General features: G+C 44.1%; 1 protein-coding gene across 1 annotated transcript; it reads right to left on the reverse strand.

Moving 5' to 3' along the window:
- Positions 1 to 10,711: 10,711 nt before the first annotated feature.
- Positions 10,712 to 13,856, reverse strand: LOC132649892 (uncharacterized). Its single transcript, XM_060374672.1, has 4 exons — positions 13,735 to 13,856; positions 12,063 to 12,466; positions 11,813 to 11,924; positions 10,712 to 11,341 (listed from the first exon to the last, which is right to left on the reverse strand). The coding sequence occupies exons 1-4, from the start codon at positions 13,854 to 13,856 to the stop codon at positions 11,245 to 11,247; spliced, it is 735 nt and encodes a 244-aa protein (XP_060230655.1). The 3' UTR covers positions 10,712 to 11,244.
- Positions 13,857 to 14,127: the final 271 nt, after the last annotated feature.

A 14,127-nucleotide genomic window follows, 5' to 3' on the forward strand; every position in this document is an offset into this window, starting at 1 on the left:
GGGAATTTGTGTCATCCGTTTTCTGGGGGCATTTTGTATCCCTCGCTCTCCAAGATACTGTTCCACCCTCAGGGTATAGCCCTGCCCAAGTTTGGAAGCTGGATTTGTCCTTGACAGGTTTCTCTAGATGCTCCTGACTGTTCAGTGACAGAAGCCATCTGTTCCTGCCTCTTCCTGTGCCCCTGTCATTTTTGCCTGCTTGAATTTCGCTCCCTCATTCTCTCTGCCCCTTCCTGCCCCACCCACCTTTGGAGGTGTTCCTCAAATCCTACATGCTTCCTAGTGTCTTCTAAAGCCACCCTCTTTGTCCTTTAGGCCCAGTGTATTACAGTAGAAAGAGGCCTGAAGATCAAGGCATGATCTTGCTGGGAGTTATTTCCTCTCTGCAACTGCGTTTCCTCTTCTGTGCAAGGAGGGAGGACTACTTTGTTAGAAAGGGAAGCCCTCCCTCCTTCTGCACCACCCCCATCCCAGAGGCTTTTGGCATCCTCCCAACTAGGAGGCTTGCTGTCTGCATTAGCCTAATTCTGCGATATTCTGATTCAGAAATGTGAGTCTTCACTTTACCCCACTGCTCAATGAGAGGGCTTGGAGCTCAGTGCTTAAATTGATGGAGTTCTCTCTTCCTCTTGTCTAGAACTTCCATTTCAGGGTCTCACCCTGGCTCTTTCCCTTTTATATAATCCTTGCCTAGCAAGGACCAGAGTGAGGCCTAAGGGGAAGGAGGTCAATTTGATCATTCAGGGTATGGAGGAAGTTCTCTGTGAGATTGGGCCTGGCCATTTCTGCTTCATACTTTATAGAGCAATGGATTTGTGCATACAAGGTCTCCCTGGTTCAGCTTCACCTTAACTCTTGTTTCTCTCCCATGCCCCCTCATCTCACTGTTCCCTGTGCAGATGAAGGGGCCCAGTAAAGGTGCTCGAACAAAATGTGACGGAGTAAAGTGTTTATGAAAACTCATTGCCAAGGATATGCCTGACTGTGTGCTTGTTCCAAAGCAGAAGGGCAGGGTGAGAGGCCCTGGGATGAATGATCTCTCAGTACCTTCTTGAATGGTTGCTTCTCCTTGACAGCAGTAGCTCCATTTTAATGACTATATGGATTTTGCTCTTGGAGGAGAGTTTTTCTGGAGTGCTTATAAATGACCCACAATGAGACTCTAACTCCATTTCTAATGTGTGGAATTTGAGGAACACTAATAAAACCCTGTCTTGGGAGGGAGTAGCAAGATGGCTCAAGCTGGTAATAGAGCTTGCAGTCAAGCCTGAGGACCTGAGTTCAATCCCAGGAATCCACATGGTGGAAGGAGAGAACTGACTCCCACATGTTGTTCTCTGCTCTCCACAAGTGGGACAGAGCGTAGATATACCCTCTACCAGATATCCACAAACATAATCAAAAAGCATAAAACAGCAATAAAGTCCTAAGAAACTAAAAACACCCTGAGAGGAACCTTGCCAGACTATGGGTCTACTAAGTTACCAGGGAGTTCCGTCCTCTTTCCACTAGGAAAGAAAGGGAAAGCTGAACGGGAAGTTCTCATGTGCTCAGAATCCAGGGATTTAGATAGAAGTGGGCAGTAGATGGAGAACTGTAGCCAGTTGCTGGCATCTGTATGCCCATGAAAGTGGGCTGTCTGGAAGGGTATTCCCTGGCTCAGGCATTTCCAATATTAGCCAGTATGTCTTGAGGACAGGAGCAATCATGCAAGTGCCAACTTCTTGAATTGCTCCCAGAGGGAAATGATCCTTTTCAAAGCCCTGTTTAGGGTGTTTGACTAGATAACAACCAGCTTTCCGGTTAGCAGTCACTAGCATTACTCTGTGTATGCGTGTTTTGAGAGATGGTCTCACTCGGTAGCCTAGACACAGCACAAAATTTCCAGCCAACCTTCTCACTCACTCTCCCCAGTGCTGCTGGGATTACAGGCTCAAGCTACCACATCTAGCCATTATGGTTGTATTTTTATTTCATTTATTTCTCAAGAGCTCTCCATCTTTTTTTTTTTTTTTTAACGGACTGTCACTAGGACCTAGGGCTTACCAGTTTGGTTAGAGCCCAAAGATCTACCTCCACAGGACTCAAATACAAATTATTTTAAAAAATGGATTTGAGTCTTTTGTTCACATGTATGTATGCACACTACATGTGTAGAATGCTCTTGAAGATAGAAGAGGGCTTCTGATCCCCTGGAGTTGGAGTTACAGGTAGTTATGCTGGGAACCCAACTAGAGTGCTCTGCAAGGGCAGCAAGAGCTCTTAACTGCGCAGTCGCCTCTCCAAGCCCTCTTTAAACAGCAACAACAAAACAGCAGTTCTGACAGCTGAATGGAGTAAAGAAGCTATAGTCAGAAACTATCCCCCAACTTCTGTATTTTTTTAAGGTAGACTTTGTTTTACTTTTGTCCCGATAAAAGAAAACATGCATCTGCAGTGCAGACCCTATGGAAGTCCTGTAGGGTTTTCCTAGACAGGCTGAAAAAATGTGTTCTAGGCCAACCACTGCCTTCACAGAAATCTTTCCCCCTACACGGGCCAGGGTTTCATGGTTTAAAAAAATTAATCAGTGTAAAACCAGGTGTAGTAGTGGCACATGCCTTTAATTACAGCACTCTGGGAGGCAGAGGCAGGCAGATCTCTGTGAGTTTGAGGGCAGCCTGGTCTATATAGTGAGGCTATAGCCATGGCTACATTGGGAGACCTTGTTTCAACTCCGACCCCCCATAAAAATCAATGTAGACTCTAATATTAAAATGAGTTTAATTATTGTTATAAAAGAAAAACAGTCTGTTTGTACAATAATTGGAAAAACAATAAAAATATAAAGAGAAAAACAAATATCACCTGTAATACCAAAGACCTAAGTGCTGTTAAAGTTTTGTCATGTTTCTTCCTAGTCTTTTTCATGTATATTGATACAAAATTATGTATACAAAATGTTCCCAATACGCTTATGTTATGTATTCAGTAACATACTGCAAAAACAATTCTGTATCTGAGTCAATGTGTGGCTTCTTTCTTCCAGTCTTTTGCCTGTACATTGATACAAAACTACTTATGCAAAATGTTCCTAATATAATTGTAGTGCATATTAGGAACACATCGCAAAAACAGTTCAATATCTTTTTTTTTTAATCACTGTTGGTACCACAGGTTGGAGGTAACTGACTTCATCCCATATGATTGATGCAGAACCATGACTGCAAGATGTCCCCAATATACTCATAATACATATTAGGAACACATCGCAAAAATGGTTCCGCATCTTGGTTTCCTTTATCATTCAAACGTACCCCCAGGTCCCCAGCATATTTATTCAATAACATTACAGCACGACTCAGAGATAACCATAATATTCCTCTTAGCCTTATATCCATATATTGATCCCATGCATGTAAAGTTAAAATACAGAAAAGAAAAATATTTTCCATGTTTATCACTAAGTACTTTATCAGTGTGCGATATCCTTATGTTACTAAAATAATTTTCAGAAATATCCATTTCAATTCTAGCATCCTATCCCATTGTCTTAGAAAAGCATATTTTATTTAGACAACACTTTATTGTTAGTCATTCAGGATGTTCCTAATTTTATCTCAAAATTAATGAAGTGAAGGGAGGCCTATAATCACAGTGACATAGAAGACCGAGGCAAATGAGCTACAGATTCAAATTCTGTCTAGCCTACAACAGAGTGAGTTTAAAACCAGCATGAGCAAATTAGTAAGATCTTGTCTCAAAAATAAAAATTTCAGGCTGGATATGATGGCATACACCTATAAACCCAGCACTTAGGAGATGGAATCAGGAAGGTAATGAAATTCAAGGTGAGCCTTTGCTACACAAGTTTGAGCTCAGCCTGGGTTACATAAAATCTTGTCTCAATAATACATAAAAAAAATAAATAATAATAAACATACTGAAGAGATTTTTTTCATTTTCAGTGACTTTCAGGTTCTGTGATGTGTATTTCTACATGCTCACTTATATGTTTCTCATGCTTACAGCTAATGCTTTCCTTGTTTGAAAAAAAAAGTTTTAATATTTTAGCCTATATGAAAATTATATACCCTGTCTAGGCTTCAATGGACTGAACAGAAATGTGAATTAATAAAACCCCTCTTATTATATTTCTATGAAAATACAACTCATGCCCTCCCCCACTTCATGGCAACCCCTCTCCTCCTTGCTTAAGGCCCACCTACCTCCTGACCTCTCTTCTCTTGTAATACTCACCCATCTGTTCCTAGGAAGATGAGTGGATCCCAGACCTTTCAGTTATCAATCTGTCACAAGGGCACAGTGGTATCTCGTGACATGATGATCCCCGAGATGTCTAAGATCCTTGCATGTGGAACCTCAAGTTTCTGTATCTCCCAGGACCCTTCCTTAAATACTTTTTAGAGAGTAACATTTTGCAATGCAACATAAACCAAAGCACAACAAAACAGAGAAACAACAAAGAGCGTGAAGAAGGAAAAACAAACAAGCGAATAAATAAATAAATAAATACCTTTGGGTTTAATCCTCCTGTTAAACTAATCTTTTTTGTTTCGCAGTTTCCCATCAGTTTCTGCTCTACTTTCAGCCACCAGAGTTCATGTAAGTCTGTGGCCTTGATTTTTCAAAACTTGTTATCTTAAGCATTTTTCTAAGTTTCCGGGTAGTTTTTATGATTATTTGCAATGGCTCAAAAGGTCTCGTGTGGACACCACCAAAAATCCATGTTTGCTCCCTTAATTTAAAGTTGTTCAGATTAAATTGTGCATGCGTAGATAATTTATAGTCATTTTTTTTAATCGTGGGGCCAGTCTTGGATCTCAATTAGGAAGTGTTTAGCAGCTGTAGACTCTTAGGAGGCAGTTTCACTAGACCTTTTCTAACCAAACATACTAGTTCTCAGCTCCATTCTCTGTTGTAGTCACTATGGTATAGACTTCTGATAACCAGGTAGGGCCATAACCTGGCACAGCATATAGTCTGGATGATGAGGCCTCAGTGGCTAGGCTCCTATATGTACATCCTTCATCTTCAGAATCCCCAGGTTTCCTGAAACTGTCTGCCTTACTTATCTCTCACAGTTGTTGCAAACAACAAATCTACTAAGGCAGTTGGGAAAGCAAGTGAACAAAGGAAATAAACACAAGTGCTGAGATGAGGATTGTAAAGATTTTGTTTCTAGGGCACAAAAATCTGGCTTTCCCTCGGAGATGTGGAGGTGGGGGAGGGGTAGCAAAAACCTGGCAAGGGCACTGTCTCAGGAGATTCAGGCTGCAAAGCAAGCAGTATTCCCAGATCTCCACCCCCAGCTTGGGGCCAGGGCTCCCCTTCAATTTCTAGCAGTTGCTCTGATGATGGAGCTCAAGAGCTTAAGGGGAGTGCTCCAACTCTGAGGAGTCACAGGAAGTGGAAGTCTAGGGGGCTCCTCCCTAATGACGCAGTTTAGGGCCCCCACAAGGCTCAAAGCTCTTTTGAACTTAAAGAGATCAATTGTGGAGCCAGGAAGGAAAGCAGAAGGGGGAAATATTAGGGCAGAGCCAGGAGATCCTAGCTCAGTGAATAAGTACTAATGGGTGGCCATAGGCAGGCTGTACTGGGCCAGAGAGTTACATATTTGGTACAGTTGGTGTATATGCACTGTGTTTCCTTTAAGAGTTATGAAATAACTCCAAATAAAGATGAAAATACAAACTCCAGGAATTTCGTGAGATGCTTCTGGACAATGGGAAAATAGATCTCTGGAAATTAATGGCAACTTGGTATAGGCCCCGTCTCTGGTCTTTCAGTCTTTATCAAAACTTATTCATTAATCTTTCTCAAGCATACTTTTTGAACCTATTTGTATTTTTCACCCTGAACTCTACTCAGAAAAGCTGCCTGTCAATTAACTTCTGTCTTGTACAGTCATGTTTTCTCCAGGATTTGAGGAACACACCCTTTCCCTTGCTATTCCCTCCTCCTCAGTGGTTTGATAGGTATGGTGCTTTAGAGTTTTCAGCAAAATAATGTGCACTGCAGAGTCCTTATTTGGTTTCTGTTTAATTGGACAGTTGCCCATGTTAATGGAAATCAAAAGCAACATACAATTATTTAGTCTCCCAGCATTGGAGTATATCCAAATGTATTCCTGTTTAGGATTCTACTTTTGTCCTTGTCTGTGTGCTTTATAAAGTTACAATCATTGACTTTTTCTGTAGTCCTGCTTATTGGCATCTAGTTTTTCCCAAGTAAACATTGACACACATCTGTTCAAATCAATTGAGGATCCTATCATGACTGACTCATTTGGTGGGAAAAACAAGTTTACATGCCAAGTGGAACAAAGGAGCCTGGATTTGGGGGAACAGTGGGAAGAATGGAATAGTGGGACCAGATTCTTTGATTTACAGACCATAAAACACTTTCCAGTAACATTTTAAAAAGACATATGATATTATACACATTGATTATGTTGTAACACCCCCAGTTGGTGGCTTTCAATCTCTAGTGTGGTAAAATGCATATCAATTAAGGCTTTTGAAAAGATGATTGTATTTTCTTGAAACAGGAGTCTTCCGTGTCCACATCCCCAAGATTGTTGATGCAGTGTTCCCTTCTTGGAAAAAAAGAAAACAAAACAAAACCAGTACTGCTAACTGAAGATGCCTTCAAAAGTGTTCTTGTTATGAAAATTGTTACAAAATCATGTTCCAGTCTAGTGTCTCATAATAACCTGAATATCTTGTCCTACAACTTATAGAAATGTTGGAGCTTAGATGTAGAGGCAGGTTAAGCTTTTCATGGCTTTAAGAGCCATGTCTAATAAACATTATACACTGCCACGTGCACACAGCCTTCTCACTAACAAATAACATATGCTGGGGGGAAATGAAGAAAAGAATGGAGGGGTGCCTCTTTGAATGTGGTAATGAAGAATCAATTAATCAGCCAACTATAAATTGAATCACCTTACAAAAATCTCCCACACATTATGATGCACATTTAGCAATGTTTGAAAACATTATTTAAAGGAATACCTTAGGGAGTTGTTAAAGAGAATTTATAGTCTGGCATGAATTGCCATCTTCTAAATTGACATAGACATGTTTGGCTAAAATATTGCTTTATTCACATTTTTGCCCTTGGAAGAAAATCTACGCATACCATAACTTCGACTGGGCAGATAAAGGTTTGAAGAACATTTTAAATTAGAAAAGGTCACCATGCAGCCAAGTGCTGTGTGGATGAGCTCAATTTTGGCACCCCTGGGCACCTTTGGCTAATGGTGGATTCTGGAAAGCAATTGTCCTAAACCTGGATCATTTGCTCCTCTGCTCTATGCTCTAAAGTCCCCAACCCGCCTGAATCTCACCTGAGTCCTGCAGGTACCCACTGGAAGGAGCCAGATGGCAGGGGCCCGATTCTTATGGATGGGTAGGCAGCTTCGGTGCACCCCAGCGCCTAAAGGGAGAAGGGAAGCTGGTGAGGGAGAGCCAAACTGCCCCTCCAACAGTGTGCATTGCACCGCAAATGCCTGAACCTGTTAGCCATTTGCTCAGGGGCTTCTGGGCCAGAGAGGCCCTGCCAAGGGTCGGGGTGTGGCAGGAGCAGGGGGTATGGCTTCAACCATTGAAAGAGGAGATGGGGACCAAGACCTTGGTGTTCCTGGGAGTCTGAGGGTCCTTGAGGGACCAAAGGGCTCCAAACCACCTCCCCCACATTGTTCTAAGGCAAGGGACTCTGGGAGAAAGGCATTTGGTGGCTAGAGCTAGACTCCCAGGCTCATAAGGCCTCCTCTAACTGTAATTTCCATGGGGGGGGGGGGGGTCTGTGCCCAGTCTCTGGGGATAATCACTACAAGGCAGCTCATACAGACCAGAAGGGTGTGTGTATGTGTATTTATTTTTTTTAATATGACAAAGCAGGAAGATTTCACCATTTTCCAATAGTGCTTTACATGCCCATACTCCAGAACATATAAAGTGATTTTCACAGGAAAATCAAGGCCTTGCTCAGACAATTAACACTCCAGTTCCCAGTCGACTCTTGACCCATTTTCCTCACTGCAGGCTCAAAGGGCTCCTCAAGGGAATGGAGGTGGCATAAGACTACCGAGGTGCCATGATCATCAGTCACAGCACAGTTTGGGGTGTCACAAAGGGACCCTAAGTCTACAGCTTCCTGCCATTTTCTCAGAGGTTGTCAATACTAAGCTTCTAGGCAGTGACAAGGGTGTCCTTGAGTACCTGCTGCCACGGTAGAATTGTGTGGTGACTTTGAGAAAGGGGGATGAAGGAGGTCTAGAAACAAAGAGCCACACTCTGAAGCTTCTGTTAGGTCACTGCTTTTCACTGTGCCTCCTGGGGTTCGCCACCAGCAAAGCCATGTGCCTAGCTAAGCCCTTCTTTTGTATGCCTGAGATCCAGGGACCCCAGGATCCTACTGTGGGACCCCATAATCATTCCTGACCTTTAAAGTCTTTTACACACAACACGTAAGCTGTTTCAGTAGGAACTGCAGAAAGAAATGGGGATTGCTTCCAGTCACCCCTTCTGTCCATCTTCTGATCCCTTCTTATTCAGCTCCCCCCCCCTTGTTGTTTAGGACTGAAGACAAACTCTTCATTGCTGTTCCTGTAAGTATTATTCTACTAGGTGATCAGGAAGTGTGTTTTTTTTTCCCCCAGTTGGTTCAGTTTTACCTGAGCAGTGAATGAGGTGCTAACAACAAGGTTTCTGTCACACCCAGTCACATATTCACAGATCAGTAAATGTTTCACAGAAGCTTTAGTTCAGTTTGGAGCTGTTCTAGAGTCTCACTCCCATGGCCTATGCTGCAGACAATGGACAGAAACTTACCTGGTCAGTGTGCCCATGTGGAAGTCCCAGACTTACCCAGGCAGCGGAAACAATACTCCAGGGCACCAAACACTAACTGAAGTACTGTTCCACGCTGCTAGGGCACGACTGAGTGTGGTGGGCTGAGGGCAGGATACCTTGTCCTTCCTGCAAGTGAATGGCCAGCTTGCTTGGCAATCACCCCCACTTCCTACAACCCACCCCCATCCCTCCCCAGGCCTTTGAAAAATATAGAGTGGCTCTCCCTAGACTAAGGTCTTGCCAGGATGAAGATGGACTGAAGAGACAAACAAGCCCCTTCCCTCCTACCTACCTGCTTTGGGGGTTTTAGGAGAACCCACACAGGTCTGTTCTGCAGGCTCCCACCTTCTACTTTCCCCGTGAAGGGGTGTGGCAGCGCTTCATGTTTTGAACCTTTACAATACTCCAAAATATGAATTGCTGCTGCATCCCTTCAGAGTCAACGAGGGTGGGGGCCGCTCTGAGGGTACCTGTGAATGAAGAAAGTCTCTGTGAGTAGAAGGGTGCCCCTCCTTGCTCTGCCCCCTGGTGAGAATTAAGTACAATGCTTCCTTCTCAGGGCACATTACTCCAAGTTGATGGGCTTTTTATAAGTTCTTACTAAGTCTTAGAACTTTGCTTGATTTTCCAGGATCTGCTGGTGGGCCAAAGGGTGTGGTTTTCACTCATTCACACACACACACACAAACACACACACACACACACTATGAATACTGGGAAAGTGTATTTGTGAAAATCAGAGCTATGGAAGATAGTGGGGTGGGGGAAGACTCTTACCTCAGAAAGTAGGTAAAAAGTGAGATTAAATAAACTGAAACAATTTAGTACCATCTGGATCACACTGGCCAGCTCCAAAGTCTTGCTGAAACTTCCTGCTGCATTGTATAAGTCTCATTTATTGTCCCCAGCTTTTGGTCATTTATTGGAAATCAATGCAAGGAACTTTTGATAATAAAAAACAAAACCCTCTGGGTAGATCCAGTTGGTTGTACTGATTACTATAGGTATGGCATATAGACTCCTTTGTGCAGGCAGCAGACATCTTCTTTAACTCATGCCTAGTAGTCTCTCCATTCTTACACTAAACACCTTATCATTAGATATTTTTGAGGACAAAGCATGAAAACGTTCTATAGATGGAATCCCTGGATGTTCTCATACATTGCTGGGTAACTCAAATTTAATTTACATTTATCAACATCATTACAAATCAAGAACTTTAAACACTTCATGTCAAATCACTCCTTCTCAAGCAACTCCACAGAAACTGATGTCTTGAAGTGGCCTACACTGCATACTCCTTAGTGATTAACTCATTAGCTCCTACTCTTACTTTTCAAAATGGACACACATGAGCAGTAAGTTACATTCATTCATTCCATTTTGTTTAAACAAAGCATTCAAGAAAGCATGAAATTTCAGTCCTTAACCACAAACCTAATAACTGAAACAATAAAACTATAGTGCCTTTGAAACTAAAAATACATTCAGTGCACATAAACAGAGATTCAATGACACTAAATTTCCTGTATTCGTTTAAAATTATCTCAGTTTTTCAAAATTAGTAGAATGAATGCTAGGTCCAATTAATTAACTAAGAAATTAATTATACAGAGTATATAATTTAAGTACAAAATTCTTAACATAACACATTGTGATCCAGCGTTAACAAATGCTTTCCTTAGGTCATGATAAAGCCATTAATAATAATAGCCCCACTCCTTAAGTTGGAATAAGTCTCTAAATTCCTTCTTTTCTTGACTATATTACAAGTCATTTTCACATAGACTGGGAATAATGAAGAAAAACATCGGATGATCTCCCTTAAAAAGAGAGAGAGTGAGAAAAAACATGTTTAGTAAAGGTACAATTAAACTTTAAAGATGCATAACTTTCTCCCAATTTAATTTTACATCCCCCACAAATTATGTGAGCTATCACATCAGAGATTAAAGTGCCTCCTAATTTAACATTTCTTTAGTTGACTACTTATAAAAACAAAAGTTAATTCGAAGTAACATCAGCGTCAAAGATGAAGGTCCTTCTAGATCATTTTGTTAAGGAATACGCCGGAACCAAATTCATCTATGTATTTTACTTTATCCATTTCTTTTCTTCTTGTGTCACACTACAACGACTTCTATCCTTAGAAAGCCGTATCACTACCCTGGTATACACATTTCCCCTTGGGCTGAACTTTACTTACGAAAGGAGGGCACAAAGAGGGGTTCGGTCACTTCTGGAGAGGGTCATTCGCTGATACAATAGACAAAGAATCAATACTGTGGAGTTGCCATAGCTCCACCCCTTCAGAACTGCGATGTGTTTGGCCAAATGATTTAAGAGTCCCTTCCTCTCTTCACAGTTGAAAACGTCTCGTCTTTTAACGTTGAAGATGCCATGTTCCCCCACACCCAAAACACTTGATGTACAAGTCCTCTGCACCTTCTAGCCATACTTTTCCAACGTCCAGTTTCATGCTGGAAAAAACAACAACAAAAAACAAACAAACTTGAAAAGTGTTAATTAGCGAGAGACAATGTAAAACGAATTTTACATTTCTTTCCGGGACATTCTTTACTGCTTACAAATGAGAGTCACCCAAAGTCCATTTACAGACCTACCCTCCCTACCCCGCCAAAGCTGACAGCTTGCCACTGCCCCTCACTCACTTTTCTCTCCTCGCTTCTCCTGGTTCACTCTTCTCACCGGTTTTCTGAGAAGTTCCCGGGCCACACTCGCTTGCTAGACATTTTAAAGGTCTGCCCTCTCCCCACTCCGACCCCCAAACACGCTTTCTGCCCACAACCCCCACCCAGCGTGACACAGAACTTTTGTTTCCAGAATTATCCCCACATCTGTTACAGTCTGCAATGACCAGCATCATGGTTGGGGGTAAAAGGCGAGCCAAAAATTCCCCTCCCCACCCCCTCTTTTCGATCCCAAGTCACCTCTCACTCCACTCGAAAATGGCGCCGAAATCGCAGAACTTCTTAAATTTCATTGTAAGCTTTTTGCAAAGGTTTCTGGGATTTTCCTGCGAAGCCGCTCCGCTGCGTCGACCTAGCAAACAAGTCCGAGAAGCGGGACAGAGGAAGGAAAAGGCGGGTGGGGAGGAGGACAGACAGATCGACTGTCAGACGGAGGGCGAGAAAGGGAGGAAGGCTGTGGCAGGGCTGTGAAAGTTTGAAGAGCAGTCACCTGGACTTCGGAGGGCGCGAGGTTGCAGTGGTGCGGGACTCCAGGCGACGGAGGAGCCGAAAGCCAGGAGCCGGAGGTCGCGGTGCGGGAGCTCGAAGGCGTGGCGGAGCAGAGCCGGAGCAGGGCTGGAGCTGAGCGCAGGGCGAGAGGCGAGCGGGAGCAGCCAGCGCCCAGTGGCCCGCAGCAGCCCTAGAAAAAGCCGGCCCGGGGGGTGTGGCCGGGCGCTGCTCCGCGCCCGCCCAGCCAGTCGCCAGCCCAGCTCGGAGGCCCGGGGGCGGAAGGGAGTGGGGAGGGGGAGGCCGTGCAGGCTCTCAGGGCCACAGCCTTGGCCTGAAGCCAGGAAAGGCCGGGAAGGACACGGAGAGCCTGTAGTGACCACGTACAGAGCCTCATCGCCGAGGGTGCTAGGAGACGAAAAACAGGGAGAAAGGGGAAAGGGGAAGGAGGTGGAGGAAGCAAAACCAAGAGGACAAGGTAGCTCAGCTCCAGCTCAAAGACCCATGCCACAAAAGTCACTAGTCTTCTGACCCAGTCCTCTGGGCTGACAGTAGGGTACAGGGCGGCTAAGCAAAGCTGCTTGGGACTGTTTTTCTTGGGAGTGTCTGAAACAGGATGAGGAAACAAGGGACCCTCAGACTGCAGGAGGGAGTGTGAATCAGGATGAGGAAACAAGGGACCCTCAGACTGCAGGAGGGAGTGCTCTGCGCGCTTTTGTGCCCTGGCTCTGCTGGGCCTTCTGCGCTCTGGAAAAGTTTGCCAAACTCTCCTTCAGGTGGAGGACTACCTTAGGTCCTGGCGGTCCACTTTGGGGGTGGGAATGACTCCGAGGGAGGGAGCAACAGTTTCTACGTAAGAAAAGTCTTTATGACTTAAGTTTTGAGTGGGGGAAAGAAAGGGAGGAGTTTTGCTTCTGTATGCTAGATATCCTTAGCTTCGTTGATTAACTAGGGAGATGTGAGGGTGGTGTGGAAGTTAATAGCAGAATATCCACATTCTTACAAGATCTGTGCCTAGGAGTAAAGAGATGAAGTGTAAGTGTGGCCTTGGTTTTCGAATGATGCCTCTGATGTATACACACAGGTTACAGGAACGGGTTTCACAGAGCTCCCAGATGTTGTTGCATCTGGAGGGAGCCTTCCATTGTACTATATTCGCAACTTTCCCGTGGATTTGCAAAATGTCACAAAAACACAAATCTGGTAAAACCAGACATGGTGGCGCATCCCTGAGACCCCAGCACTTGGAGGAAGCAGGAGAAACAAAAGCTTAAGGGCGTCCTTCGCTACATAGCAAGTTAGAGGACAGTCTGAGTTCCGTGAGAGACTCTCTCAAAAAAAAAAAAAAAAAAAGAAAAGAAAAGAAAATGTGGGAGAAATATCCCTTATAAAATAGCGCCCGGATGCTAAAGATAAACTCGGCTTCTTTCTTTCCCCCTTTCCCGGGTTGGACAAATCTTTGAACGGGGATATAAACTAAGCTAGAGTTGGATAGGCAGGGCAATGGGTATTGCTGCTCTGCAGCACTGTCACACTGGGGCACCAAAAGATGACCAGAAGGGGCCACGGGGTGGGGGGGGGGAGGTGGAATGCTGGGCACAAGGCGCTACACAGGAGCTACATGGCACATTCGCTTTGGGACTCAGAGGGAGAGGCACTCCAGCTACGTCTCTTGCCTGGTCTGGGACTTAGTGGGTTCGGTGGCGCCTTTGAATAGTAAGGTCATCTGGACGTCCGCGAATCGCCAGCAGTTGAGTGGCACGCTGGTAGCTGCGGTACGGCCCTCGGGGTCCTCCATGCTCCCAGAGTCAAGCCTAAGCTTTATTACAGAGGATAGAATGCGTGCGGGATAGTTTGGAACCGTTTGAGAAAGCTGGAACAAGTAAAGGAAAACCCATCAGGTGCCAAGAGAGATAGAAAGAGAGAGAGAAAGAGAGAGCAGGAGAGAAGCAATCATTAAACTGGTAAACACAGGCACACAAGCTCAAAAACCGCACTCAGATACTAAAACCACGGACTCGGACTTTCCTGGTGCTCAGCGCTGCAGTTTCTTGAGCTGCTCAACTCTC

This window comes from Meriones unguiculatus, chromosome X, assembly GCF_030254825.1.
Source record: "Meriones unguiculatus strain TT.TT164.6M chromosome X, Bangor_MerUng_6.1, whole genome shotgun sequence".
Classification (NCBI taxonomy): domain Eukaryota; kingdom Metazoa; phylum Chordata; class Mammalia; order Rodentia; family Muridae; genus Meriones; species Meriones unguiculatus.